General features: G+C 37.8%; 1 protein-coding gene across 13 annotated transcripts in view; it reads left to right on the forward strand.

Moving 5' to 3' along the window:
- Positions 1-26,888, forward strand: part of LOC117406025 (transcriptional regulator Erg) — a 69,089-nt gene that overhangs the window by 10,697 nt on the left and 31,504 nt on the right. For 9 of the 13 annotated variants that reach the window (XM_059028155.1, XM_059028151.1, XM_059028157.1 and 6 more), the window contains exon 2: positions 8,850-8,942. In XM_059028155.1, coding sequence (XP_058884138.1) covers positions 8,904-8,942 — 39 coding nt within the window. In that variant the 5' untranslated portion in view covers positions 8,850-8,903. Of the gene's footprint in view, positions 1-8,849; positions 8,987-12,690; positions 12,795-24,439; positions 24,749-26,888 lie in introns of those variants that run through there. The other 4 variants (XM_059028163.1, XM_059028166.1, XM_059028152.1 and 1 more) reach the window with 4 other exon arrangements.

The raw sequence follows: 26,888 nt of genomic DNA on the forward strand, positions 1-26,888 counted from the left end.
ATGTTTCAGCCGGTGGCTGTTGCCTTGTACAGGACATGTTTGTCTACTTAAAACTTAAAAAGAAACTTGCATTGGGGTGACGCTGTCTGTTTACCTTTTTCATGCATTTCTAATAATGCATGTCAATCCTGCAGATAAGAGCCGAGTGCAAGATAGGATATTTTCAAATGATGTCATTCATGTTTTTGAACAAACAATTGCAGGAAACCGGTTGAACCCAGCACAGCTACAAACAGGAGGTCCGTCTTAATATTTCTGACTGTTCCACAATTACAAGTATAACATGTTTTCAAGGTACTGTAGTGCTTTCAAAGCACTTCTGTTGCCAGCTGTGTGCTTCCCTCTGCTTAGGGTCACAGCATCTGCATTTATTTCAAAGAAGTTACTTTAACATGTATATATATATATATATATATATATATATATATATATATATATATATATATATATATATATATATATATATATAAAAACACTGGATCAAATCAGAAATATTTATTGAATTTAGAAAGCCCCTTTCATGAGATCTGTACAACAGTAACAATAAAACAGACCCAGCAAAACAAAAATAAAATCAACACCAATACAATTAAAAAATAAATAAATAAAAAGCTTCAGTATAAAAGTACGTCTTCAGGTGAGATTTAAAAACATCAAGAGAAGGAGTCTCCCTTACAGTGAGTGCCAGTGTGAAGAAACAGCAATGGCAAGGAATGAAAAAAAAAGTAATAAATAAATAAATTTATTTATTTATTTATTTCAGGAATAAACAAAACATCGTTTAACTTGACCTGCTACTCGGCATCCTTTGTTTTGTAGTTAATTCACTGGGGTAAAGGAAGTCCTACACAACGTATTCTTTACTCCTGGGATATTTCTCTATTTTAACGTGTTACATATGGTAACGTCTTGCTGTAAAACAAAGGCACACACACAGGGGCCACGCCCACCTGTTCCTGCTGCTATACTGTCTCTACCTGCATTCTGAGCAATATAATGGCTTTTATAACTTTTTGAAAACGAATGAATATCTGAACGAATATTTAAATTATGAGCGAATATCCGGACATGAAAATCCTGTGTTCGTCACAGCACTAATAATATCTATATAATCTTGAAGGCATTCTTGCACAGCAAAGCTTTTTCCAAAAAGAGGTGCCGACCATAAGGCACTTTATATATTAATGTCTCTGCAGAGTTAATAAATAGTTAACAGCAATGACATATAAACCATGTACACTTTGCTCGATGATGCGCGTAGATAAAGGTGTTTTGGATAAAGGTGCCTGCTAAATAATTAAATAATAATAATAATAATAACAATAATAATAATAATAATAATAATAATAATAATAATAATAATAATAATAATGCAGAGTTTAAAAAAAAAATTGTTCAAATACCAAATTATAATTTATATACCATATTTCTGTTGTTCTTTTTTGTAAACTCAGCGAAGAATGCAGCAAAATTCTCTGTATTATTTTCTGCCAATATTGACAGTTTCTAAAATATGCAAATCATGCATTCTTTGGGAAAAAATTGCTTTTTATTTAAAGAACAAAGGCAGATTTTTCTGGAACTAACAGCAGTTGTAAATGTATTTAACTTGTAAGACACTACTTAGTTGCAGGAAGGGCCAGTTTAGTGGTAGAGTATGTGCTAGTTTCATATACACCATTATAATATACACCATTATATTCCTTTCTATAATGGAGCAAATTAATTGTAAGGCTGTAAATGTTTAAACGGGTAATGAAATAAAAATCCTAAATGGCATAGTATTTTACGAATTGTTTAAATTCGATTTTGTCACTGTACAGTATGTGGGAATGCAGGTCAAATTGGAAATAATAACAGAAGTAGAATACAAATATGACTATAGAAACTTAATGAAGTCTGCCTTTTATTAAAAATGCCCATGGCAGTTTAAACGAATCAACGAATGTTATACAAAACTTACTTTCACAGTCTTGTTTTTCTTGGATTCCACAAACCTGTGCACGTTCAGTTGCTGCAGTCCTGTCGGGTCTTGTATTTCCAGCTGTAACAATACTATACAAATACAATGAGGCATAGTTTCCATAAGCAGTGCAGGGTTTTATTTCGAATGAGGTTCATGGAGCTGACATGGTGCTCCTCTTACATGTTGTCTTGTGGACTGTGGCTGTGCTTGTGTACACTAATGATTACTGATGGCACGCCAGGTTTATTCACTGAATGCATTTCTGCAGTGGATTGGACAGTGCTAATTCTTCCTTATGGTGGAAAACGCTGCACAGTCTGCTCATATCCAATGGCTTTTTAACCTCTAAGTGAAATAGACCACAGAACCCATGAATACCACAGGCATGAACTGGTTTTGAATGTTATGCATTAGGAGCTGGATTTTACATGATACAGGCCTACTGCATCAACCCAACAGTATTATTATTATTATTATTATTATTATTATTATTATTATTATTATTATTATTATTATTATTATTATTATTATTACAGCTGACATTTGTTACTGATTTCCTTTGTGTCCCAAAACAGTCACTGTATCTTTTAATCTTCAACAGCAATATTCATCGATCCTGAAACAATTTTTTCTTGAAGTAGAACAATATTTATCGAAATTAAATAATGCAGCTTATGGGTTACCTGTAAGGGAGTTGGGATCTCTTTATTGGTTTCATTATTTTCTAAACAAAAGAAACCTGAAGTTCGATCTAAGGACCGTATTTTCAAAGTGTTTCCTCCATTTTAAATGTATTTGAAAGGAGAAAGAATCATACCAATGTTACAAAACAAACAAGCAAAACACTTTGAGAGTGCTTAAGAGAACTTGAAATAACTTTGTAATAAGTAAGAGAAAAGCAATAGGCAAGTGTATGTTAATAAACTATAATAATAAAGTAACAATTTGAATTTAAGTTTGATGAATTATCAGGTTTCAATACAGTACTGTATCAGTTGTGAAGGAATCACTAGCAGTGCCAAAAAGGTGTTCTTATAAGCAAAGTTCTTGTTCCTTTACAATGGGAAAAATCTGTTTCACCACAAGGGTGTTCTGTTAGGCGAAGTGTTCTCTTAGGAGATGTTCCTATACTCTAACACTAACCCTAACCCTAACCCTTTTCTGATACAATTGTGTCGTGAAAAAAAGATGTACACATTAAGTACATTGTAACTATGCATAATAACATTGTAATTATGTGTAAGTACACATGTATTTACTAAGTAACTATTATGTAAATACACAGTAATTAGAGACACTTAATGTAAAGTGTTGCCAGTAGAATTTGGCAAAACCTCCTTTTGGTTTATCGCAGCTTCTGCTTAATAAAGGTTTATCAGCAGCCTCCTCATGCTGATCCAGCAGTGTTCAGATTCTGGATTCAGACCTGGAGACAGTCTGGGCTGTGGACCAAGAACATTCATTAAAGTATGCAACTCAGGGGTGTAATAATGCAGTTCACAGTGCACCAGTACTCATGTGCACCACGGTAAGGGTTGCCTACTTGCAGTCTGGCATTCTTCTAGCTTTGCATGCCCTTGCTAAGAGTAATACCGGCGAGGACCAGAGAGTCCTTAAAGAGCAATACAAAGAAAAACTAAAAAATTGCAACGAAAGTTTTAACTGGGCTACACACCTCTTCAGTATTAAACAGGTCATGTGCTTAAACCCTGACACAACAAGTATTTTCCCACTCATTCAGGGTGTTGCCCTTTTAAAAATGACCTGAGCACTCTGTATTTAGAAACCGCCATCTCCCAGCTCAATATTCTCCTGTGATGTCACCCTGCTGCTTTTCAGCCAGGGGCCTGTTTTTCTTTGGAAAGTTTTATTTCGGTAAAGAATACAAGGGATAATTATAACCCTTTGGCCGAGATTACAAGCCAGTCACTCCAGCGCCCCACGTATGTGCCTCCTTGAGCCTGTCAGTCAGTGCACACCTCCTCCAGCAGCTTCACAGACAAGCTGTTTAAAAAACAAGCGGCTCATGTACTGAGCATTTCAAAAAAAGGCTGAGTGTGGAAATTGAAGGTACTGCTTCTTGTCGAGCACTGAAGCCTGAATTCAACACATTGAGTAAGGAAAAATGAAAATCTGGTAACGCTCTGCATTAAGTGGCAGGGATCAAGTGGCATGAGGTAACATTCCACTTGAATTCCGATGAATTGTCCACAAATTCACCAAAAGTCCACACATCACCTCTTTAAAGCCATGTTAAAGGTTTTCAGCAGGAACAATCTTGCGTTAAATAACCACCTTTATTATTATAGAAAATCTTACAGATTTCCAAAAACACTGAACACAAACAATGGTTGAAGAAAAATAAAAAGTAGAGTGAAAAATAGTTGGAGCACTGCCTCTTCCTTTGGAGCATTACGGTGCCGCCTGCTAAAAAACAAACAACAAAATAAGAAATCTATGTGACGTGTTCAACCCAGTGAACAAAAAATATTAAGATAGATGTGGTTTTAGACGATTGCTGTCTGGGACGCTTTCCTCCCGAATCCTGGACTGGTCTACAGTTGGAGAGTCGAATCCATAATGCGAAGGTAAGGGACAACATCGATACGACCGGTTGGGGTACGTAACCAAATGAATGATAATTCGAAGCACGGTAGGACTGCATTTGTGAAGTAGGTTTATATACCTAAGAGGCTGATGGGAACTTGCCGGTAATTGGCTTGTAGTTTGACCAATGAATACATTGCACTGTACTAGGAACTGTATTACTGATAATATAGATTTCCTGCCTGAAAACCTTGCAAGCTTTATATTACCTTTGTGTGTGACACTATTTTCCAGCTTGCAAACTGCTTTTATAAGGATGCTGCGTCAGCATGTACTGACGAATGTTGAATTAAACATGACACAAACCTACGGAAGTGTGGGGCACAACCACACTTTGATCACCACAGCACAGTGGCATTGAGCGCATTTACACACGTTTACAGTTTGCAAGACAATTCTACGTAGAAAATACGGAGCTCATTTACATTTATTGAGAAGACGTAGTATTTTATGTAGTCTGATTGGTCCAAATCAATACGTGTACTAAATATTTAAAATGCGTACTAAATAACTCGTTTTTAACCCGGATGGTCTTCCACACCGCATAACTGCTACTGTACTGTACCTGTGTTTCATTATTAAAAAAATATATATATATATACAGTATATACATTTTAGAATAAATTAATAGACTACCTTGTTTTATAATTTTTTTCTCCCACAAACTGTTAAGCACTTGTTTCAAATCGAGTGCTGTGTGTATTTCTTGGGCTCGGGTGGGCTGTTCTGTGGTGAAGTTGGAGGTTGATTTCACTCAGTGACATAACCAACACTCTTCAGAACTCCTACATTTACTATTAACATTCTATTCTGATGCATTTATTCCAGTTTGTTTTTGTTTTTGTTTTTGGTCTCTAGGCCATCCTTGCAAATTTTATAGGAAGGTTTAAAAAAAACCCCAAAGAAAACCCACAATAAAACTCATGTCTGTTACGCTAAGACAACTAAGCAAGGAATATACTGTGTTGTATATTATGGGTATTTTGTGACGTAACTGAAATCCACTGATGTTAATTACACTCTTTGGAAATGTTTATAAAGTAGAATCTGTTTTATAAAGTATTTTTCTATTGATGCACAGTACTATACATTCGTATATTCTGCGTGGGTATTCATTTCTGAATTACCTTTACTAGGAATACGTGCTTTAAGGCACGTTGTAATGCTATGCTTGAGATCCTCAAAACCTCCTGGTCCTTCAATAAGTTGCAATAATAAACAACCTGTGTATGTGGTGTGTCCTTGCACACTGTCATTAACATGCTTTTATAAGTAATTATCCTGTATTCCTCTAAGCTGTATGCTAGGGGAAGTTTCCTTCTATTTTAACTCGTGTCTGTGTGATGATGGCTGCCAGATGTTAACTCCGGCACACATTCTAAGATATGTTTATCCCAAGAGTTGACTGGTTAACACTAATGATTAAATATTATTGCTTAATTCAAATTACATGCACAACTACAATCAGATGTGGCTGATAGGGTCATTTATATCCAAAGAATAAAGGCTAGAGAGAGTAAAATAAATAAATGTTTCCCATTTTAAATTATGCATACATGTCCAGAAGTCTACTTCAGTCATCCATTCAAGACTTTCCAGAGAGGTCATCAGGGACCTTTGACCTTTAACACTGCAGCCTACCCACAGGGCAACACTAGCCATTAAATAGCTAGTTATGTTGACAAAATGTACAAAACTGCCATACATATGTCCTACCTCAGTTTTTAATTATATATATATATATATATATATATATATATATATATATATATATATATATATATATATATATATATATATATATACATACATATATATACTGTATGTATATATATATATATATATATATATATATATATATATATATATATATATATATATATAATTTAGTGAGGTGCTGAAATTGCAGCAGTGCAGGCTGAAGACCACTCTATTCATCAACAAGGCAGAAAGCTTCACAAAGCTTCATTGTACTGCCCTGGAGGGATCACCTTTATAAGGTTAAGGGACCTGTTTAGTCTCCAGGCCATGAGAACGAAAAAGGATTAGAGGAGACCTCATTGAAGTTTATAAAATCGTATAAGGATCTGACTAAGTTAACTCAAGCCAATGCTGTACAATGCTTCCTCTTCATTTTGCTATCTGACTTACACATCATTGTGGGCTGCTGTCCATCGACGGATAAGTCGAAACCAACAAATGAATTCAACTTAACCAGATTTTAACCCAGACCTTCAGAGATGACATGCTAGTTTATTAACCCACTGCACTACCTCACCTTCTCATAGACTAGATTTTCATATAAAAGAAGACATTTTTCCTTGCGTTGAATCCATGTTATCCAGTTACCCAGGACAGGCATTACATTGAAGTCACTTATGCGTTACTACACTTTGCTGTGTTTTTACTATGGTAAAGCGTTTATAAGGGGAACCAGAGACCCTGAAGTTTGTCCAGGTGTGGTCACCTGTGTCTTTTACCCTCCCCGGACTGCTTTATTACACTATGCAATATTCATGGGGTTTTGTAATTCCTACTTAAAGTCCCAGTGGAACATGAGCTAACTTATCAGACTAATGACAAACAGGCTACAAAAACAGATAATTGTCTGCTATTGTCTGCTATTTCCTCCTGGATGCACTCGCATCACCTCAAACTCAACCTCTCTAAATCTGACCTCCTTTTCTTTCCCTCCTCCTCCCCCTCCTCTGATCTCTCTATCTCTGTTCCTCTGGAATCTACCACACTCTCTCCCTCTTCCTCAGCTAAGAACCTTGGAGTCACCCTGGACCCCTGCCTCTCTTATTCCCAGCACATCTCCACTCTGGCACGCACTTGCCTTCCTGAGCAACATCCGAAGAATCCGACCCTTCCACACCAACTATGCTACCCAGCTCCTGGTCCAGGCCCTGGTACTCTCCCGCCTAGACTACTGCAACTCCCTCCTGGCTGGCCTCCCTGCGTCCGCCACCCGTCCGCTCCAGCTCATCCAGAACTCTGCTGCCCGCCTGGTGTTCTCTCTGCCTCGCTTCGCCCACGCTACTCCACTACTCCGCTCGCTCCACTGGTTCCCGATCACCACTCGCATCCAGTTCAAGACTCTTGTACTAGCCTACAGATGCCTTGACCAGTCTGCACCCAGCTACCTCCAGACCCTCATCTCTCCCTACACCCCCACTCGACCTCTCCGCTCCGCCTGCACTAGAAGACTAGCTCTACCACCGCTACGCTCCCCTGCCTCCAAAGCCCGCTCCTTCTCCACCCTTGCTCCGCAGTGGTGGAATGACCTTCCTACAGATGTCAGGACTGCCCAGTCCCTGACCACATTCCGGCGCCTCCTTAAGACCCACCTCTTCAAAGAGCACCTGTAGAACTCCTCTGTTTGTATCCTGGGACACTATCACCCTTCATGTAAATGTGCTTTATTTCGCTCTTATCAGCCCCCTATTTTACTGCATTTAATCCTGTACTTCAGAATACTGTAATCTGCCAAGTTTTTAACCTGTAGTACTTTGTATTTAATCACATCCTGATGTAACTATCACTATTTAATCATATCCTGATGTAACTATCACTATTACCTGCTGTATTATTGAATTGTGGTTTGTCACACTTGTACTTTGCTTGAACAAAAGTTATTGTATTTCTTGCTCTTATTGTATTACTTGTATTGTAACGCTTGAAATGTTTTTGCTTACGATTGTAAGTCGCCCTGGATAAGGGCGTCTGCTAAGAAATAAATAATAATAATAATAATAATAATTGGGTAGATTGAATGCTGGTGAATTATGTGAAGAGATGCTTCAGTGTATTTGAACACTTTACACATGGTGTTTCAAGCGTGCACTCAGTATAGCTTGAAATTAACGAGTTTGGTTTAACGAGTCACTGTTCCGCTCATTTGTGTGTTTGATTCATATGTACAGTAACTGTGATCTTGTCTGTCTGCAGACATGCTATGTAATAAGAATGTGTAAATACAGGGTGGCCCACTGAGACCTGCAACGGACATGCTCAAGCAGGTCCAAACCATTAGCATACATACATATACTGTGTATATATATATAAACATATGAATTCAACTCAAAGAGCGAGCTGCCCAGCATTTCGATATGTTGTACATATCTTTCTCAAGGGAGCATGTGTTTGAATCAAAACATTGGAGGTATTTATAGCATGACAATGACTTCTTGTTGTTTATATTCAAATCCATGATCAGCCTTTTCCACTGCCTGTTACAACAGACTGTTCCTTTCGTTTCTGCTGCCTTCTCTAGGAAGGTGTTGGAGGACCGCTCTGCTGTAGAACCTCCTGACGCCTGCAGAAGGACATGATTCAGACTGTCCCAGACCCAGCATCCCATATCCAAGTGAGTGCATCCATTCTGAGGACCAATACACTGTCACAATCAAGGTATAAACGTTTAAACGGTATCGTATTTTTACTAAGCGTTTAACTGAAAATGGCCTGTTTAACGGGGATTCATTGAACATCAGTGTCATAATAACATAGATGAGGTCACATTTTTCATTGAAAATGCGTAAGATCTTTAAACGGTAAACAACGGTTTACCCTGAAGGTTTAAATGTTGAATCTGTTCAACACAGGTTTACAGCCTTAGTTCAAAAGTTAAAAAACGAAGCGCTTACCTACAGACACAAATGACGACTGTGCCTGCTTTGAGTATGACACTTGGTGCATTTGAAATTGCCTGCCTTTATGTCATTGCAGGAGTTGAGTATAAATGGTATGCATGTTTCAGCTGAAGAACCACTTATACTTTTTCTCTGCACTGTAATTGAAATTGACCTACCAACCTGTCTAACTAGTCAAGAAAGGTATTTAGGATTATGGGCACTCTTCTCAAAGTTTTAACACTGGTATTTTTTGTTATTTGTTGGTTTCCAAATGACATTTCTCAAACGTTTCTGCGTGGGCAGATAACATAATGGGGAGAAGTGCGCCCCCTGCAGGACAGACCTAGCAAACCTCGACGTGCAGTTCAGCCTGGAACAGGAATAGCCCACAATGACTTCCAGTGGCATGATTAAAATGAAAGGTCTCTGTGAACTTGCACTGAAACGAGTAGATTTATTCAAAAAGACACTGTTGTTTGTCTGCAGACATGCTATGTGTAAGACTAAAGCTTGTGGGGGGGGGGGGGGGGTCTGGATTCGACAAATATATTTATAAATACAGGGTGGCACACTGAGACCTGCAACGGACATGCTCAAGCAGGTTTGCTGCTCTCTGGTCAGTTGCTACCTACCCCCCCTTTTTTTAGTGAGTAAGATCATAGAGGCTGAATGGAAAGGAATAGTTATTATACAGGATTTTTAGAGAAGCATTCTGGGAGCTGAACACCTGCTTTTTCCATTTTCCTTTCTGCCTGATTGGTTAAACTTGTTTTATTGCTATGACTCAAGCCATGGAAATGTACTGTGCTTCAAGTTGTGTTCTTTCACTGCTGTGAGGGAGCTCAGTGTTGCAGGTGCCGTTGCCTGGCTTTGTTCAGGATGCCTATATCATGTTTATAGTTCACTGGCTACATCTCTTTAGACTACAGGACATTCATTGATTCAACAATGATCCAAAAAATATTTGTTGCTTTTCCAGACATGCATTTAATCTTTGCCCCATATTCTGGGGTTTGGGGCATTCCAGTATAGGTCTTTGTTCCAACAAAAAGTATTATATTCAACCTGTCAACCTCCATCTAGATCACAAATCAGGTATAAAATAGCTGAACTTAGTAAACCATGAGTATAATGTCTCTGGTATTCAATGCATTTATATATATGGGTGATGTTCGTATAACTTTGTAATATTTTTCTAAATTACATAAATAATTGTTCTGTTGTGAAAAATAATACAATTGTGTATTTTATTTGTCCTAAATAAAATGTTCAGTAATGGAGAATAGAGCTGAGTGGTTTGCCCTTGCTTTCAAGTGATTCTATCTATGTTATGGTGGCACACTTATATTAACAAGGGATAGAACTGTGATGAATTGTTTTTGGCACATATATTTGGACAAGTTCCCTTTCTGTTACTGTACGGCAGAATCGTTTTTTAAAAGCCTATGGAAACTAATGAGCAAAGTAAAAGTGTTATGCCTCATTTCTGTGGACATTGTGTCATCGTGAATCATCATAACAAGAAGCTATTCTGAAAGCTTAGAAAATGCCTGTCACAAACTGTACAAGACCACAATATTTACTGGAGACATTCTCTCCCTGATGAATACCAGACTGGTAAAGACACCACTACAGCTATATACTGTAGTCACCTTCTGTGATTTTAGCTGGACAGTGCTGAAGCCAGAAAAGAAAGCTTCCCATGCCTCTGTAAACTCCTGTACAGTCTGGTAACGAGCTAATGGGGAGACTTTTTTTTCTTCATAGCAATCAGAATTCTCCCATTCCTGACCTCTTGAACACAGGTTGGTCAAAAGGGGTCAACCTGACTTTATCACCAAGGTTTGAGAAATAAAAAACACACCCAGAAGCCTAATACGAACCCTTGCTGACGGGGCATAGCAAGAAACAGCCACAAATACCAGGGGGTCTTGTGGTAACCCCATACCCCCTGTGGATTGTAGAAACGGCTTTTGAAATTGCTAATTGGAATTGTTTTTTAACATTCTAATATTTAACTGAAATCCAGATTGTGTTGATCGTAATTGCTGTGCGATGCAAAACCAGACAATGTAAATGCATCATGATTAATTAAAATCATGAGTTTATCAATGAACCAAAGAATTCACCATTATACCCTGTGGGTGTCAGCTGTCCTTCTCTTTGCCTTGTGAATAGAATGTCAACGTACCAATCACAGTCCTGAGCACTACACAACTTTCTACCCCTTGCCATTGTCGCTCTCTGAAACTGTTCTTTGTATGCGGATACACACAACAACTGCATTGCATGGCTGCAAAAAAACTTGGATAACCTCTTTAAAATACAAAATGAAAAAAATAAAAAAATAAAAAATCATCTAGATGGGGATTACTTCACAACAGGGGGTAAGTTTCTGCGATAATGGAAAACAAACTTTATTGCAATAACATTTTTCCAACATAGCTTTTTTCTTTTCTTTTAAAGCCTTAAAAAACTGTACAGTAGATAGGAAAGACTTTCAAATTTTATTTGCTCGAAGCTGGCTGTGAATGTCTTTGTAATAATGAGCGAATGCCAAGTCTATTGATGGTCTGCTGTTTGCCCTTTAGCTTTAATTAATTTACTTTTTTTTTTGGGGGGGGGGGGGGTAAGTTGCAGAGGGAAGGATAACAGGAGCTATACAATAGAAAAAAAAACATTTTCAGTGATGTCAAATTAACATGACCTTGTTTTCAATAGGTTCAAAATTATATATGCATTTGTGATGTCAGAAATACTAGGAACACACCGCCAGGTAATCAGAATGCTGAACCAGGAAGAGGCTGCCCTATGGTTTGGTCACCTGTCCTATTGCTCCCAATGATGAGACATTGGGCCAAGTTCAGATGTTTAACCAAAGTATGTTGAAAGCTGATGGGAGTAACGCTCAGTACTGTAAATGCTGTTACTTCATGGTATTGGTGAGTGTCTCGTCTCTGAGTACATATAACGCTCAATTTCATTGCATTTCACAGCACGTCTGTTTCTCTCTCTTTGTAATACTGGGTGGCAACTTTAAATGTTTGACCGCGCAGCTCCCTAGCTGCTATTGAATCACATACATTTGGTGGATGGTGGCTGTGTGGTTGAGATTTAACATTCCTTTGAGGAGAATTCCAGAGCCTTTGTAAATGAAAGTCAGATCCAATGTGCAGAAGCAGCCTGCTTAAACGTTATCCCTGGCCCTGGGCTCAGAATTCCTACTGGCGAGAGGGCCAGGCGCCTTGGAAAGAGTTCCAAAGAAGAAGAAAAAAATCCAGGAATCCAGGAATTTGTGCAGTGGGGTCAGGCCATACTCCCGTCTTTATTTCATGGGTTTTTTTAGATAAACTTGTGGTCTGGTCACGTTCACTTAAATTTTAACCAGGCTCGGCATGTGGGGAAAATCTGGGCAGATACTTCAGTCATTTATTACACAGCAAGCGCTGCGTTGTCACTGCCAAGAAGTGACAGAGCTGCAGACACACTTGCATGTGCACTGCTAGGGCTGCAGGCAGGAGAATCCAGATGTTAAGTTAACTGCAGCTACTGGGACCAAGTGGAGCCTCTGTTGCACTCCAAAGGTAATCAGCTTTCTTCCCATTTTAAAGTTACCGTGCCTCCTGCTGTTGAAGGTAGCTGGCTTCTAATCTGGCTTGTTGTGGTGTTCATATTGAGCATGCTTTTACATGCAAACAGCGCTTTGGATTTTCAGGGTAGTCTTGCATTAGCAACTGTTGCTTTTAAGGTTGGGTTGCTTTTGTTACTGATATTATTATTATTATTATTATTATTATTATTATTATTATTATTATTATTATTTTCATATGCCTGCTGCCTCCTTGGCAGATGGTTCAGCACATTAAGAACGTCTTCTGGACCAAATTATGGAATTATTTTGAGAAACCAGAGGGATCTGTTTTCTTTTTCAGTGGCTGTAGAAAAAAAAAAAGTGGTTTTCTAAAAGTTTGCGCCTGGAAAATGTGTACTGTATCTGTTCGTTTTTAAATGTATTTCCTCTTCCATGTTCTGTCTGTAGTATTGGTGTCCGCTGTTGAGTTTCTGAGTGAAAAGCTAGTATGTTATTTTCTTCAGAAGGAAATTAGACATATTCCTAAAAGGAGTATACTATGTATAAAATATCTCTTTGAAAGAAAAATATACATGGAAGCTACTCTTTTCAATGCAGCAATTAACCATTTTAATAATTAGATGCTACAAATATAGCATCCCCTATGTTGTCAAAAAGTTGCAGTTATTGAGATAAACACATTTATCCCTAAACTTTTCTTCTGCTACCATTGTCGCTCACAGTATAGGTCTCTCACTTGAAATGATGGCACAAGAACACAGAACAGTGTTTGTTCAGTTTTGGAAAGGGACACACTATATTTTATTTACCTTGCAACTTGTAGACATGGTATATGACTTTCAAAAAATATTTTGGCCTGAACAGTCCCAACAAACAAAACATTCACTGTGAAGGGAGTGCGCTCCAGCCAACAACTCTGAAACTCCTTACATTTGAATTTGCAACACTGTAGTACAGAGAGTGTACACACCAGGCAGCTGCAGTAAGTCATTTGAACATTCTAGAAGTTGGGAGGTGTTCTCTAAAGCTTTTGAACACTCTATAATCCAATCCTCTTCATTGTCTGTTCTGAAGGATTTTTGGTTCAAGGTTTGCTGCAGTGTTTTGGATGTTCTGTCATTTTTAATTCACGATTACGACGTTCACAGTGAATTTATTTTGCATTTTGATGAACCTGCGTAACTGGTAACTGCATTTGTGCACGGCAGTGGCCGTCTGTAATAAACCTTTGTGGTTCAGTTGGGAAGCAGTTATTAAACCCTGTTTAAATAAATAAGCAAATAAATGGGCATCAGTGTGGAGTAGTGGTTAGGGCTCTGGACTCTCAACCAGAGGGTTGTGGGTTCAATCCCAGGTGGGGGACACTGCTGCTGTACCCTTGAGCAAGGTACTTTATCTAGATTGCTCCAGTAAAAACCCAACTGTATAAATGGGTAATTGTATGTAAAAATAATGTGATATTTTGTAACAATTGTAAGTCACCCTGGATAAGGGCGTCTGCTAAGAAATTGATAATAATAAATAAATGGATATGTTTTCTAGCACACCTCCCTGCTGGGTATGTTGCTGATGTCAGGCAAGTCTGCAAATAAATACAGTGTACTGTAGTTTATCTGCATGTGCTTTACATATTTATGGTATGTAGTAAGCACTGTAGCAAATCAGAAAATTGACTATACTAATAATAATTAGGCTACTAAACAAATAGGGAGTAATTACAACTAATATGCTCAACCCTATAGGCTCTGAAGCACCAATTAACACCATCAGGCTCTTGGTTATTTCCAGGTTCAAAAAGTCCAAGATATAATGTATATAATGTATATAATCTGTGTGTGTCATACTGAGAGTTGAGTGTGTCATTGTACTGTCAGTTAAATAGTATTAAAATAAAAAAAGACGCAAGGGAAACAAAAATAGTACAGTGTAGTCTGGGGGAATCTTAACTGCCTTCTGAATTCTGCATATCTGACCAATCGTAATCGTAATAGCAAGCAGAGATTCCCTAAAAATGGACACATCCTGCAGCTGATTTGAACAAAATGACAGAATGTTGGAGATTTGGAGTCAGTGCAATGAAAATAAGGCAGTAACTATAAAAAATCAAGACAACTGACATTAAACACAGGTCAGAGCTTTTCCAACCTCTTTATCTTTTTTCTTTTTTTTAAACCACAACGTCTGTTGATGTTAGATGGAAGTGCTATGTGAGGGCATTGCAATCAATGCATGAGACTTGGATAGGGTGCCACATGTACTGCCTTGGTTATTTGTCAGAGTGAGTGATGATGTGCTGTTAAATGACCAGTAGGTGGCATTAGTGTGTATCCAGTTGCTGGTCGTGGTCAGCAGATGGGGGTCAGAAGTAATCCATTATTATTAACGAGAGTGTCCCATTGAGTACAAGATACTTTTTTTTTCATAGAGATGGGATAGGGAGTCTTTCATTGTCTAGTTGCTCAATGTTGCCATGTGATGATCTGTAATGCACAATATAATTAACTGAGAGAATTGTGATGTATCCAAACTCTGGCTTTTTTCAGTGCTGGGTGGCTAAGCTAAAAACATTATGCAAAGAGACAACGTGCTGTGTATCCCGAATGACTGAAAGCCAGGCCAGTATTCTTCTTCATCGTGAACTGTATGTATGTGCACATATAAAAGAACATCAGTCAGAATGAAAGAATGCACTCATTTTAAAAGGCATGTCCTGTGGGGCTTTGAAATCCTGTCTGACCACCGGAGCGCTGTGCAGTGATTCATAAAGACAATATATTTTTAATCATATGACATCCTGACTGCAACAGCTTTATACTCACTTTACTGATGTATTAAGCTCTTTTCTTTTCTAAAATATATACAAAACAATTCTTATACTCATTTTTAGATATAAAGTAATGTTGGTTTTGGAAAACTGTACATTCTACTCAAAGTGTAATACGGGCTGTTTCAGAATAGGCGTTAGAGTTTCTTTGTGGGTTTCAAAACACTCTCGAAATTAAGAACTAACCCTTTCATACATCAAATATTTTTAAAAATAGCTGAAAAAAAGTCGTTTTGGACACATAATAAATATATTTTTATTGAAAATGTTTTCAAATGGTTCCCCTGGCTTTATATGGGGATAAAATGGCATCGTCATATGAGGCTATCATGCGTTTGCGTCTTCCATCTGTCCCCATATACTGTAAAAGACTAGAAGAGTTTTTTTTTTATCCATCCCCATATGAGGTTGCCGTGCGTGAAAGGGTTCAAATAAGAAACTAAGTTAAGTAGACAAGTCTCTTGCGCTCCCTTCTTCAGTGTTTCAGGAATGTGTCCTAATAGTCCTAACTCTCCTTTCACCTGCATTCTCTACAGCGCACAGTCCTCTTCAACAGCTCCTCATCTTTCTTCCTCTGTGCTGAATTGTGACACATTAGTTCAGTGGTAATCCTTGAGGGCTAATTCATGGGTCTTCAGAATTTATTTGGCGTAAACCCCAAGTCTGACTTCTCTGATTTAAGAGTAAGTAATCTGTGTTCTGTCCCATTTTCTAGAAGTAAAAAAAAAAATAGGGACTGAGCTTAGGGTGCCAAATACAATGCCCGCTATTGCCAGTGGTACTGGTATTTAATTTATTGTTGGAATGTACATTTTTTACATTCTTCAAAAAGAAATGGATATCAGCCACTCTCTCCAGGACCTGGTTCAAACCATACTTGAAGAAAGTGTTTCCTCTCTGAGACTGACGCTTCGCACGCCGCTGTCGCGTTGATGTGACGGCCAAGTTTATGCCGTTGTCACATTGATACAAAAAGATATCAACGGCTCTGTTTCGAGTTGAAAAAAACTGAATCGGCTGCTGCTTACAGGATATACATGTTCATCTTGTACCCAGTGGGTCAAGGCTTGTGTTTGGCACAGGAAAAGTAAGTCTGTCATTAACTCTTTTTAACAAATCAGTCTTCTATAGAAGCGGCACATTTCCTGTAAAAAAGAGAGATCAATGGATGTGCTTACAGTGCTTTTCAGATTCAATGGTAGCATGTGTTTGTTTGGGTGGAAGCGTAATCTTAGAAGCGTAGAAGGTTTTATGATGTATATGATTTTCCCTTTTCTTTTAATTTACTACACTGGGATCTAAAGCAGTGTGCCACAAGCACTCCAGACTCTATCAGGCTTATATATTTGGACACAGGCCAGGGGAATTAACTTTCTCAGAACTATGCAAAATTTAAAAAACATTTCGACTGTAACTATTGCTCAGTGTCTTCAAGTGAAACACTTAAAAGTTGCAACGTTTGTCATTGAATTTTACAAAAAGTCTCTTTTAATATTTCTCAATGTTCCCCTATTGCAAGTTATGGATGAAATAAACGTTTTGTAAAACAGAACTTTAAACAAACAAAAGTGAATCCATTTTTTTGGTTATCAGGCTAATGCTGTTTTGTAAGTTGACCAAACGCCCATGCATTTGTTGGCACACTTCTGCCTTGTTTCCACTACGACACATTAAAACCTTATGAAAGAGGCTGTAAGTTTTTTTCTGGGGCTCTGAACGAGAGACTCTTTTCAGTGGCAGTTCCCAGAGCTCTGAAGGATTCTGCCGACTGGTGCGCTGTGGTTTACCACGTCCTGTTTCACAGAAGTATGCAACATTAGATTTTTCTGGTGGTTCTCTTTTATACAAGTGCATCACATTATGTTAAAAAATAGCATGATTAACCTTGGGAAAACAACAAATGAGTTTCTAATTAAGACAACATCTTGAAAAAAAGAAAGAAATTACTTGATTCCCACACCCTGTTGTAAAAAGTAATAATTTGACATTTTTGTGTGTTGATCTTTTGAATGTGGTTGTTGTGGTCTCCCCACCCTGCTTAGCTGTCAGATGCCTTGTGAGTGATGTGCATTGTCACAATTCTAACAACTGCATTAATGTTGTTTTCCAAGTAAATAACAAATTATACATTAGGCATCATGCTGGTAAGCAAAAATAAAGGTTGCGTGGATTGGTTTGTTGCCATGGAAACACAGTATGATCATTTAGTTGAGTCATGTGAGAGATAGGGCTGCAGTGGATTGGCAACTCAGTGTGTCAGTCATTTGGAGGAGCAGTCAATTGGCTACCTGAGCTGGATGAGGAGGCTGAGTTGTAGTTTGAAAAAGCCAGTCAAGTATGACGTGTGTATTGAAAAACCAAAAGCATGTCTTGAAGTTGTGACAGGAGTGGTAGATGTTCACACATATAACATACAAACGTAAATCTGTGACTGGTTAACCAACTATGGCGGAAGGTTAGTGTAGGTTTGAGGTCGGGGTTGAGGTTCTGGTTGGGGTTGGGGTTGGGGTTGCGGTTGGGGTTGGGTTTGGGGTTAGGGTTAGGGTTGGTTGAGGTTGGGGTTGGGGTTCTAGTTGGGGTTGGGGTTAGGGTTAGGGTTAGTGTAGGTTTGGGGTCGGGGTCGGGGTTTATGGAAAAGTATGCAAGTATATTTAAAATATTTGCATCTGGCCCTCTGTAATAAAAATAAATAAATAATAAATTCCCTGAAATATGTGACTTAATCTTTTATAACTATACATGTTTTGTTTATGTAGGGCGACAGTGCCCTGGGCATTTAGTGACAGTTCATAATACATTTAATTGAAGATACGTAGCTGGGAAAAGAGTGTTTTCTGTCCAAACGTTTTGCATCTCCTAGAATTTTAGGATTGAAACAAACTTAAAAAAAAACTATATTATTTAGATATTTTATTTAACATCATGTAATCAAAGAAACTATAAAATGATATCGCAAAAGTCACTGGAAGCCATAATAGTAGTACAGTATTGCTGTCACTTTATCATATATATATATATATATATATATATATATATATATATATATATATATATATATATATATATATGGAAAACTACAAAGCGGTATGTAATTCAGTATGTTAACGTAATATTATTCATCAGATTTCATTCCACTTTCATTCGACTATGACGCAAAATGAGTTAATTCTATAGGGTTAGAGCTGCACAGTAAATATAAATGTGATGCACAAAGCCGTGCTCTGTCATGAACTCTCCCCGCTGACACGAGGGTTTGTTTTGATGATGTAGCACGATTTGGATCCCTCAAATGGAAAACACATGTCTCCCCAGGCATAAAGAAGAAAGCCAATAACGACAGAGATTCAGGCAAGCCACAGACTGCCATTATAACTGGAGAAAACAACCAGCTTTTTTAATATAACTGTCTGGCCAAGCTGATTAATTCAAATCGCGTGGCTTGTCTTTATTGGTGCAGTAAGGCTCAAGGCTGTGCAGGAATGTGGCTGTGAAACCAAGAGGGATATTTTCTGGATACTGCGGCACCATCTTTACTTGAGTTACACGTTATTTACATTATTTACTCACTTTAAATAAACACACACACACACATACACCAAAGAGTACACAACCAAACAACCTTACCTCGTGATTAGCACAGAGCTATGGCTGGGTTGGAAGGGTTATGGTTACATCCATTACACCCAGCCAAGCTTTCAGCCTGGAATGACCTTTCTGAAATTGCATATTATTATTAAAGACACCCCAGGCCTATCTGGGAAAACCTACACTGTCTGGACACTTTATTAGGACATGTCTACCCAATTGGATTTAGTGTGGGACACGTTCTCCTGCTATACCATGGATCCCTTGTTTTCTTCTGCTATTTTTTTGTATTAACATTGCAGATCAAGTAAAGCAATCTTGCACTTGTGCACCGATGGCAATGGCTGCTTCAAGATGATACTGCACCCATCCACAATGCCAGAATTGTGTGTGGACGGTTTGAGAAGCATGACTTAGACTTCAGGCCACCGCAATCCCTGGATCTCAATCCAGATGAGCATGTATGAGAATGCATTTTGCTTTGCTACTGCATAACCTTTTATAAGGGAAGTGTGCCCTGGATTGACCTTCCTCTTCGAGGGTTAGAGATTAGTTCACTCTCCATTCATAATCGACTTCCTCCCTTTTTGACACTGTCTGCAAAAGGGCCCAGTATTGATTGTGTAAAACTGTGTAGGGGACCACTCAAAGAATTTGCTGTAGTCTTTAATTCACTTTTCTGAAAGAAGAACATTCCATGTTAAAGTAATTAAGATACCTTGGATTGTAGTGCATTAGTGTACTTTAAAAAATATGTGATTTAGTTGTTTGGTTCCGGTTTTTTTTCTCCTTATGAAAATATAGTAGTTTATAAAATACTGGAGTAAATGTTCTGAAAATATGCCTCTAGTTGTGCCAAATTGGTATTCATTATTTTATCAAGCAATAAACCAAAGGGTTACATGTGAGAATCTGTAGGTTTTGGTCAGTTTCCCTGGAAGTGTGGAAATAGACTGCAAATAACTTTTAAATGTTGGTAATAGCTTGTTCTGGGTGGTAAATGGTTATAGCTACCAGGCAGTAGCTGGCAAGCCATCTTTTCCACAGCCTTTGCAAGGTTGCAATTAACATTTTTTAAATGTTCCAAAACCCCACTGACGTTTACTGTACCTGTTCCAGGTCTCACAGTAAATTAATGACAGCGCAGCCTCAGCACTTTTTTTGTAATGTACTACATTACAATCCTTAATTAAAACACACAGACTGCAAACATTCAGTAATATGATTCTGTTTTGACCGCCGCCGTGGCTGTTTGCACTGTGGGCCCACTTACAATAAGCGAAATTCGATGCAGCAAAATATCTAAAGCTGAGGGAACACAAAGCCACTTTGTGGCTTGGAACTTGGTTTCAGGTGACTAGGTTTCAGGCCACTTCATGGCACACCAGAGGAGACTTGGGGTTTGATCCAGAAAAGTTGCTTCAAATTAGGTCTCCTGGTCTCCTGGAACCAGGTTTCAAGCCACTGTTCCTGAAAAAGTGGTTTGTGTTCCCTTAGCTTAAACAGTCAATCCCAGTAAAACATTTTAAGTTTAGACGTCTGTAATCTCAGAATATGAAATAGCCCTATTTATTTGAATGCTGACCTTGTTCCCAACATTAATTATTAGATACTAGGCTGTTTGGGCCATTACTATATATATATATATATATATATATATATATATATATATATATATATATATATATATATATATATTTGTGCAAAAAGCCAGCTGCCCAACGTTTCGATATGTTGTACATATCTTTCCCAAGGGAGCCTGTGTTTGAATCAAAACATTGGAGGTATTTATAGGTTTTTGATGGCATGACAACTACTTGTTATTTAAAATTATGAAATTGGTCAGTTTCTTTTTGCACAGTTGAAGAAATAGATGGGGTGCTTGCTATAGGGAAGTAGGAGCATTAGCCTCTGTGTCCCTGTCAGCTTCTCTCCATGTGCTTAACTTCTTCAGTCGAATAAAAGCCTACTGTAGTTAATAAAGTCTAGGGTATGGACAGCACTTTCTTTAGGAAATGAATTAAAGGCTCAAGATTATAGTAAAGTAAGGTGTGGACTGAGGTCTGCAGATGTGAAAATGGTGGTGTACTGTGCAATAATCACTGAGCCGCCCGGCCCCGTATCACATGTTTGTTTTTACAGGAACATTACGGGAGAGTTTCTCTGTCTAAAGCAAAGCACAGCAGCGACTTCGGGTGACAGGGAAACAAGGGTCATTTCCTGCAGATTTCCTGCTTGAGCCCAAAAAGAAAAATCTAAAAACAACAACCGCAACAAAAAATAATAATAATAAATGGAATTCTTGCTGACAGTTCAGTACGGCAGCGAAACCACTCAACTGCAAGACAAGTGGAGATCAGTTTCTGTTATCTGCATGCAAACAAAAAGACAAGATGCCTTTTGGCACCTGCAGAGAAAAACAACCAAAGCAAGGCCTGGGAGAGATTTCTTACTCCTCAGGGACAGCATCTTGAGATTTCTTTCTTTTTTTTAAATGGCGTTTCCTGCAATGTAACGGTGCACGGGGTGTTAAGATACAGGCAGAGCTCTTTAAGGCTTGATTGCACAGTGTTAGGCCCAGCTCACAGACAGTACTCACAAGTCTTGGAGGGAATTGACTTGGTCCACATCACAAGAAGCTGTGTGTCTGGTAACTGGCCGTTGAAACAGCAAGCTGGCATATTTGATACATTGCCATGAGGTAAAGGGCAATGTGCCAGATGTATACTTTCTTGCAATCAAGTAAACTTCCATGTGGCCGATACATGTAATCTTTTTTTGACCAGGTACACAAAAGTTCCCAAAAAAACACATTGGTGCGTACAGTATTTCAATACACCTGAGTCACACTGGTTGATGTTGTCAGCATATATTTCATTTTAATTTAAAAAAGCCACTAATTTAGTGTTTTTTTTTTTATAGTACAGTTTTTCTATTTCATTCATCACATAGTGTTTACTGAATGGGTATATTGTACTGGAGAACCTAAATATCTCAGGGTTAAATCAGTAAGCACTTATGGGGCACTATGGGGCTCATTCAGGACATGAAAAAAATCAAGTGTGTTATGTAAAGATCACAAGATAAATGATCTCAGGAACGCAACATTTCAAACCGTTATGTCAATACTTGTGTGGCAATTCTTTTCTCTGAGAGTGACAAACATTCAACTACCCTGCTTGTGCGAGCCGTGTGTGTGTGTGTGTGTGTGTGTGCGTGTGTGTGTGTGTGTGTGTGTGTGTGTGTGTGTGTATGCGTGTTTGTGTGTGTGTGTGTTCTGTTTTTAGCAACTTCCTTTTAGTGACCCTTCCAGTATTACAGTTATGCAATTTTACAGTGCAGTACACGGTGCTACTGAGGTTTCTGTTGGGCAAGTTTCAGTAAGGAACCATCAATCTTAAATTATGCAAGAAAAAGAAGAAAGGTGCAAAGAAACAATAACATTACATACTGTCTGTCACAGCGTGAAGAGGGATATTTAAATAAGGCAGATTTGTATTCTTCCAACAAGGTGTGGATAACATAGGTGTTTATTTTTCCTATATTAAGTTCTGTACATTTCATTCATGTTACATCTATAGTTGATTGTGTCAGTGGTAGATTTGTCATATCAGTTTTTAGAAAGCTACTTGACCATTATTTTGTCAGAAGCTGTATTAGGGAATAGAGTATAATTCCCTATTACAGTTTTAATTCCATGGCCTGACACACCTGTATTTGAAACTGGGGGGTTCAGTTTTCTTTGGTTCAGTCTTCACGTTGTAGCCAGGCTAATAATGAAGGACTGTTTGATTTTTTCAAACATATATGTGGCTAGGTTCATTACTACTTATTTTTGTATTTAGCACAACAAGGTTTAAAGAATGTACTAAACATATGACAAGTGCCTCATAAGTTGGAAACTATTAGTCTAGCCTTAAAACAAGTACTCCAAAGTTTGGTGTATAAGTCTACTTTGTAGGCAGCTTCTGGGGGCCTAGTGGGGAAGTGGCTTATACACTGATGTGGCTTGTATAGTGATGCTCTTATAAACCAATTAACCTTATAGTTCAAGAAATTCTTTAAGGGCAGAGGTTTTCACTAAAATACCACACTTTGAATGGTATCTTCAGTAAACGCGATTTACTAAACTGAATGGTTTCCTGTTTATTTCTCAAGTTCTGTACATTAGCATAAAGGAAGTGAGAGTAGTGGTCCGCTTCCTAAAGTTAGTATTGTCTATTTCCAGAGTTCAGCTGCAGTAATTATGTATGAAATGCTTCTGACGGTACTGCCCATGTGCTTCCAAAGTGGCATCAAACGTTTCCACAAAACCTCTCTGATAACGTGCCCTCACAAAGTGGTGGACCGATACGACAAATAATGTGCTGTGGGAGACCATTCTGAAATGAGGCAGGCACTGTACAGTATGTACCTATTAATGCTCCACCAGCCTCATCACTCCTATATTATGCAATATTTAAGCAAAATCTGTTGACACCTATTTCTGAACCAGTCGGCACCCGATTTTTGAAAGGGGTTTTATTTTCGGTGGAAATGGCAAAATAATAACTAACGAACCAAACTAGCGGCTTTAGAAAATACTACTGAGGTGCAGAAAAAACGGTCGAAATAGTGGCGTATAGCACAAGCCTCCAGCGGATCTCCTTTGAAAATAACCCCCGTCATCTCATAAACTAGTTGAGATGCTCACTTCATATTCTCATTGTCATGTGAACACTACACAAAAAGTAATTCTAGTGTTCTTTTTGACTAGTGACCTAATATGGCGGCCACACTTTTGTCATGTGATCCTTTGGTTTCTGGGAGATAAAAAAGCTTCTTTTTTTTTACCCTTCTTTACCAAACTTCTCTGTTCTTTATTGTGCTTGTCTTTTCTTAACACAGAGCTTTACATTTGCTTTTCCCGATCCGATTTTCCTGACCAGGGAAGGCAATTCGATATTGTAATGTACCGTGAGACTTCCATCATGTCAATGGAGTGAGCTGCGAGCAAAAGCGGTTTCAACTGAAATGAATCTAACAGCAGTACAGCGGACACAGTTGCGTTCAGCCTCGACCCTCTAGGGACGCATGGCGTGAAGCGGTATAAAATTTGGACGGGCTGATCAGACATCTGCATCCTGCCACCGAACAGCATGTCACACATATAGCACATCAAATCGCACCTGCCCCACCAGAGTTTGAGACTATAACAGCCCGCTCGCCCCCTCCCCTTTGAAACAAAACAAAAAAAAAATCTTCTAACACACATCATCAAGAAAAACAACATTGTTTTCAGTCTCTTATCTCTTTGCTCCCAAATATCCTGTTTCTACGAGTTGCGCTAGCCAGAACCAATAGAAACCTCTTCCTGCCAGTGGCTGACTTCATTTCCCAGCGTTAGCACAATCTTATCCGCTCTAAACAACTCCAACAAACCTCTGGTCTTCACTGATCTTCAGGAAAAAAAAAAAAAAGAAAAAAAAAGGCTACAGCTTTAATTTTAAACATTCTCGATCAATATTTCCAGCTCGAGAATGGCCAGCACTATCAAGGTAAGTGAAGCGTCTTTCTATTTTTTTTTTACTGTTTTTTTTTTTTTGCCCTCAAAGTGCTTGATATCATTTCATTTCAGTTTAGCGAAGAACAGAAAAAAGATAAGGTAGGATTTGGTAACACCCTTGCTGCCACAACAGTAGTACAAGATTTCCTTTGTGCTGCCTTGGAAATTTCCTCTTTCCGACTCAAAACTGTCTGCAAGATTTAAAAAATCTTCAAAGGCACCCCAAAATGATTTTAGCATTTAATCGACTTTGTGCGCAGTGGAATATAGGAGGTTACTTACAGCTTTTTTTAAAAGATTTTCTTCAGGATTTTTTACTGTAGTTGTGAAAAAGATTAGTACTGGTTTGTACTGTATAAGAAGGTATTTTTTTCTTATATTTTTGTGCGTATTTTGGAATAATATTATGTTATCATATTTGTATTCTATGATGAACTAATTAACTTAATTTAATAGTTATATTTATATATTTTTTAATGTACTTTAATCTTAAAAAGTAAAGTGAAAATAAAAAGTATTGCTATTCTACAGAAATGTACTGTGTTTTGTAGGTTATACCTTGCAAAGAATCGATGAATGATTATTTTGTTTGCATTCAATGTGGTAGATACTGTATGATATTAAGGTTATTCCAAATGAAAAGCTAACGATTCCTAAATGAACGTATACGCTGGTGTCTTCAGGTTACGCTGCTTCCAAAGTCAAACGTATTAACCATTCAAAATGAAATGTAGCGTGACTATCTCAACATACTCTTCCTAAAAGTGGTGTGTAGCAGGATGAACAAAATAATACAATTATTGCTTATGTTGCTTAAACAACTAGCTGATAACATGACATTAAAATACTATAATACTATATATATATAATCGTAATCATTCGTAATCAAAACTGTGGTACCTGCAGAATTTTGGTTATTACAGTATACCTATTGAACAATATGTAGCAGTTTTACTCAGATACCTTCCACACAAATGTGATTAGATACAACAATCAGGGTTAACTGCTTTGTGAAAAGGGTCTTTTAGCTCAGTCTTAATTTAAAGACTGATTTAAGTGTTTATAAACATTTTATTTATTCAGAAAAGTCTCATCCTTTTTTAATCAGTCAAAACCAGTTTCCTGAATGTAAATCCTATGTTTTGTGTTTTTTTTTATGAATCAGCTTTTAGAAAACAGTGTTGAAGTTGAAGCTTTATGAATGGGGGCCTGTTGTTTTCATTTATAACACAGCGTCATGTGAAACATACAGTATAAATCTTCAAATATGGGGAGCAGACGGTTAAAGAAAATCTGACAAGGAAATAATACAGTCTGATAAATAATATTTTCCTACGCAGTCCAGACTGTTGCTTCACGGTATTCTGCAAAGAAGCACCAACATGGCTAATTGTGTCATCTTTTTAAATGAACAGTTGGCACATAAAGATGGATAAAGATATGAAGCAATGGAACTTATGGTGTTCATCTTTGTGCCCGACACATTCTTAATGGCATTACCCTATTGAACGAAGGGGAGCAGAGCTGCTATGATATTAGCACCACTGTGTATAGCAGGGGAAGGCAATCGTGTGTCTTCCAATCCAGGTCCTAGTTACAACAATTAAAATAATTTAAACCTCTGACCAGATCAAGTACTTAGGGTTGGTTTCACAGACCCTCACAAGCACTATCTTAGACTATTTTACCTGAGAAAATATTACTGTAGGTTGTATAAGACCAATGCTTATTGTATTATTTACTTATATATACATATATATAGAAACAGTTATATATATATATATATATATATATATATATATATATATATATATATATATATATATATATATATATACATCCATAACAATAAGTGTATACAATGGTAAAATATGTAGACACACTAAAAGAAATGTATACAATTATTTGCCAAGCGTTTCAACTAGAAGTCTTTTTCAATGTTTTTTGGAAGACAGTGAAAAAAAAACATCTAGTCAAAAGGTCTGTCAAGGAACTTTATAGGTTTTTTGTTTTTGTTTTATTACGTAGATTTACACTCATTAATATTTATTAAGCCTGGACCAGGGAGGCCTCACCCTGAAGTACGGTGCTGTTAGACAAAGAATCTAGGCGGTGTGCAGATCTGTGTATGG

This window comes from Acipenser ruthenus, chromosome 8, assembly GCF_902713425.1.
Source record: "Acipenser ruthenus chromosome 8, fAciRut3.2 maternal haplotype, whole genome shotgun sequence".
In the NCBI taxonomy this organism is placed as follows: Eukaryota; Metazoa; Chordata; class Actinopteri; order Acipenseriformes; family Acipenseridae; genus Acipenser; species Acipenser ruthenus.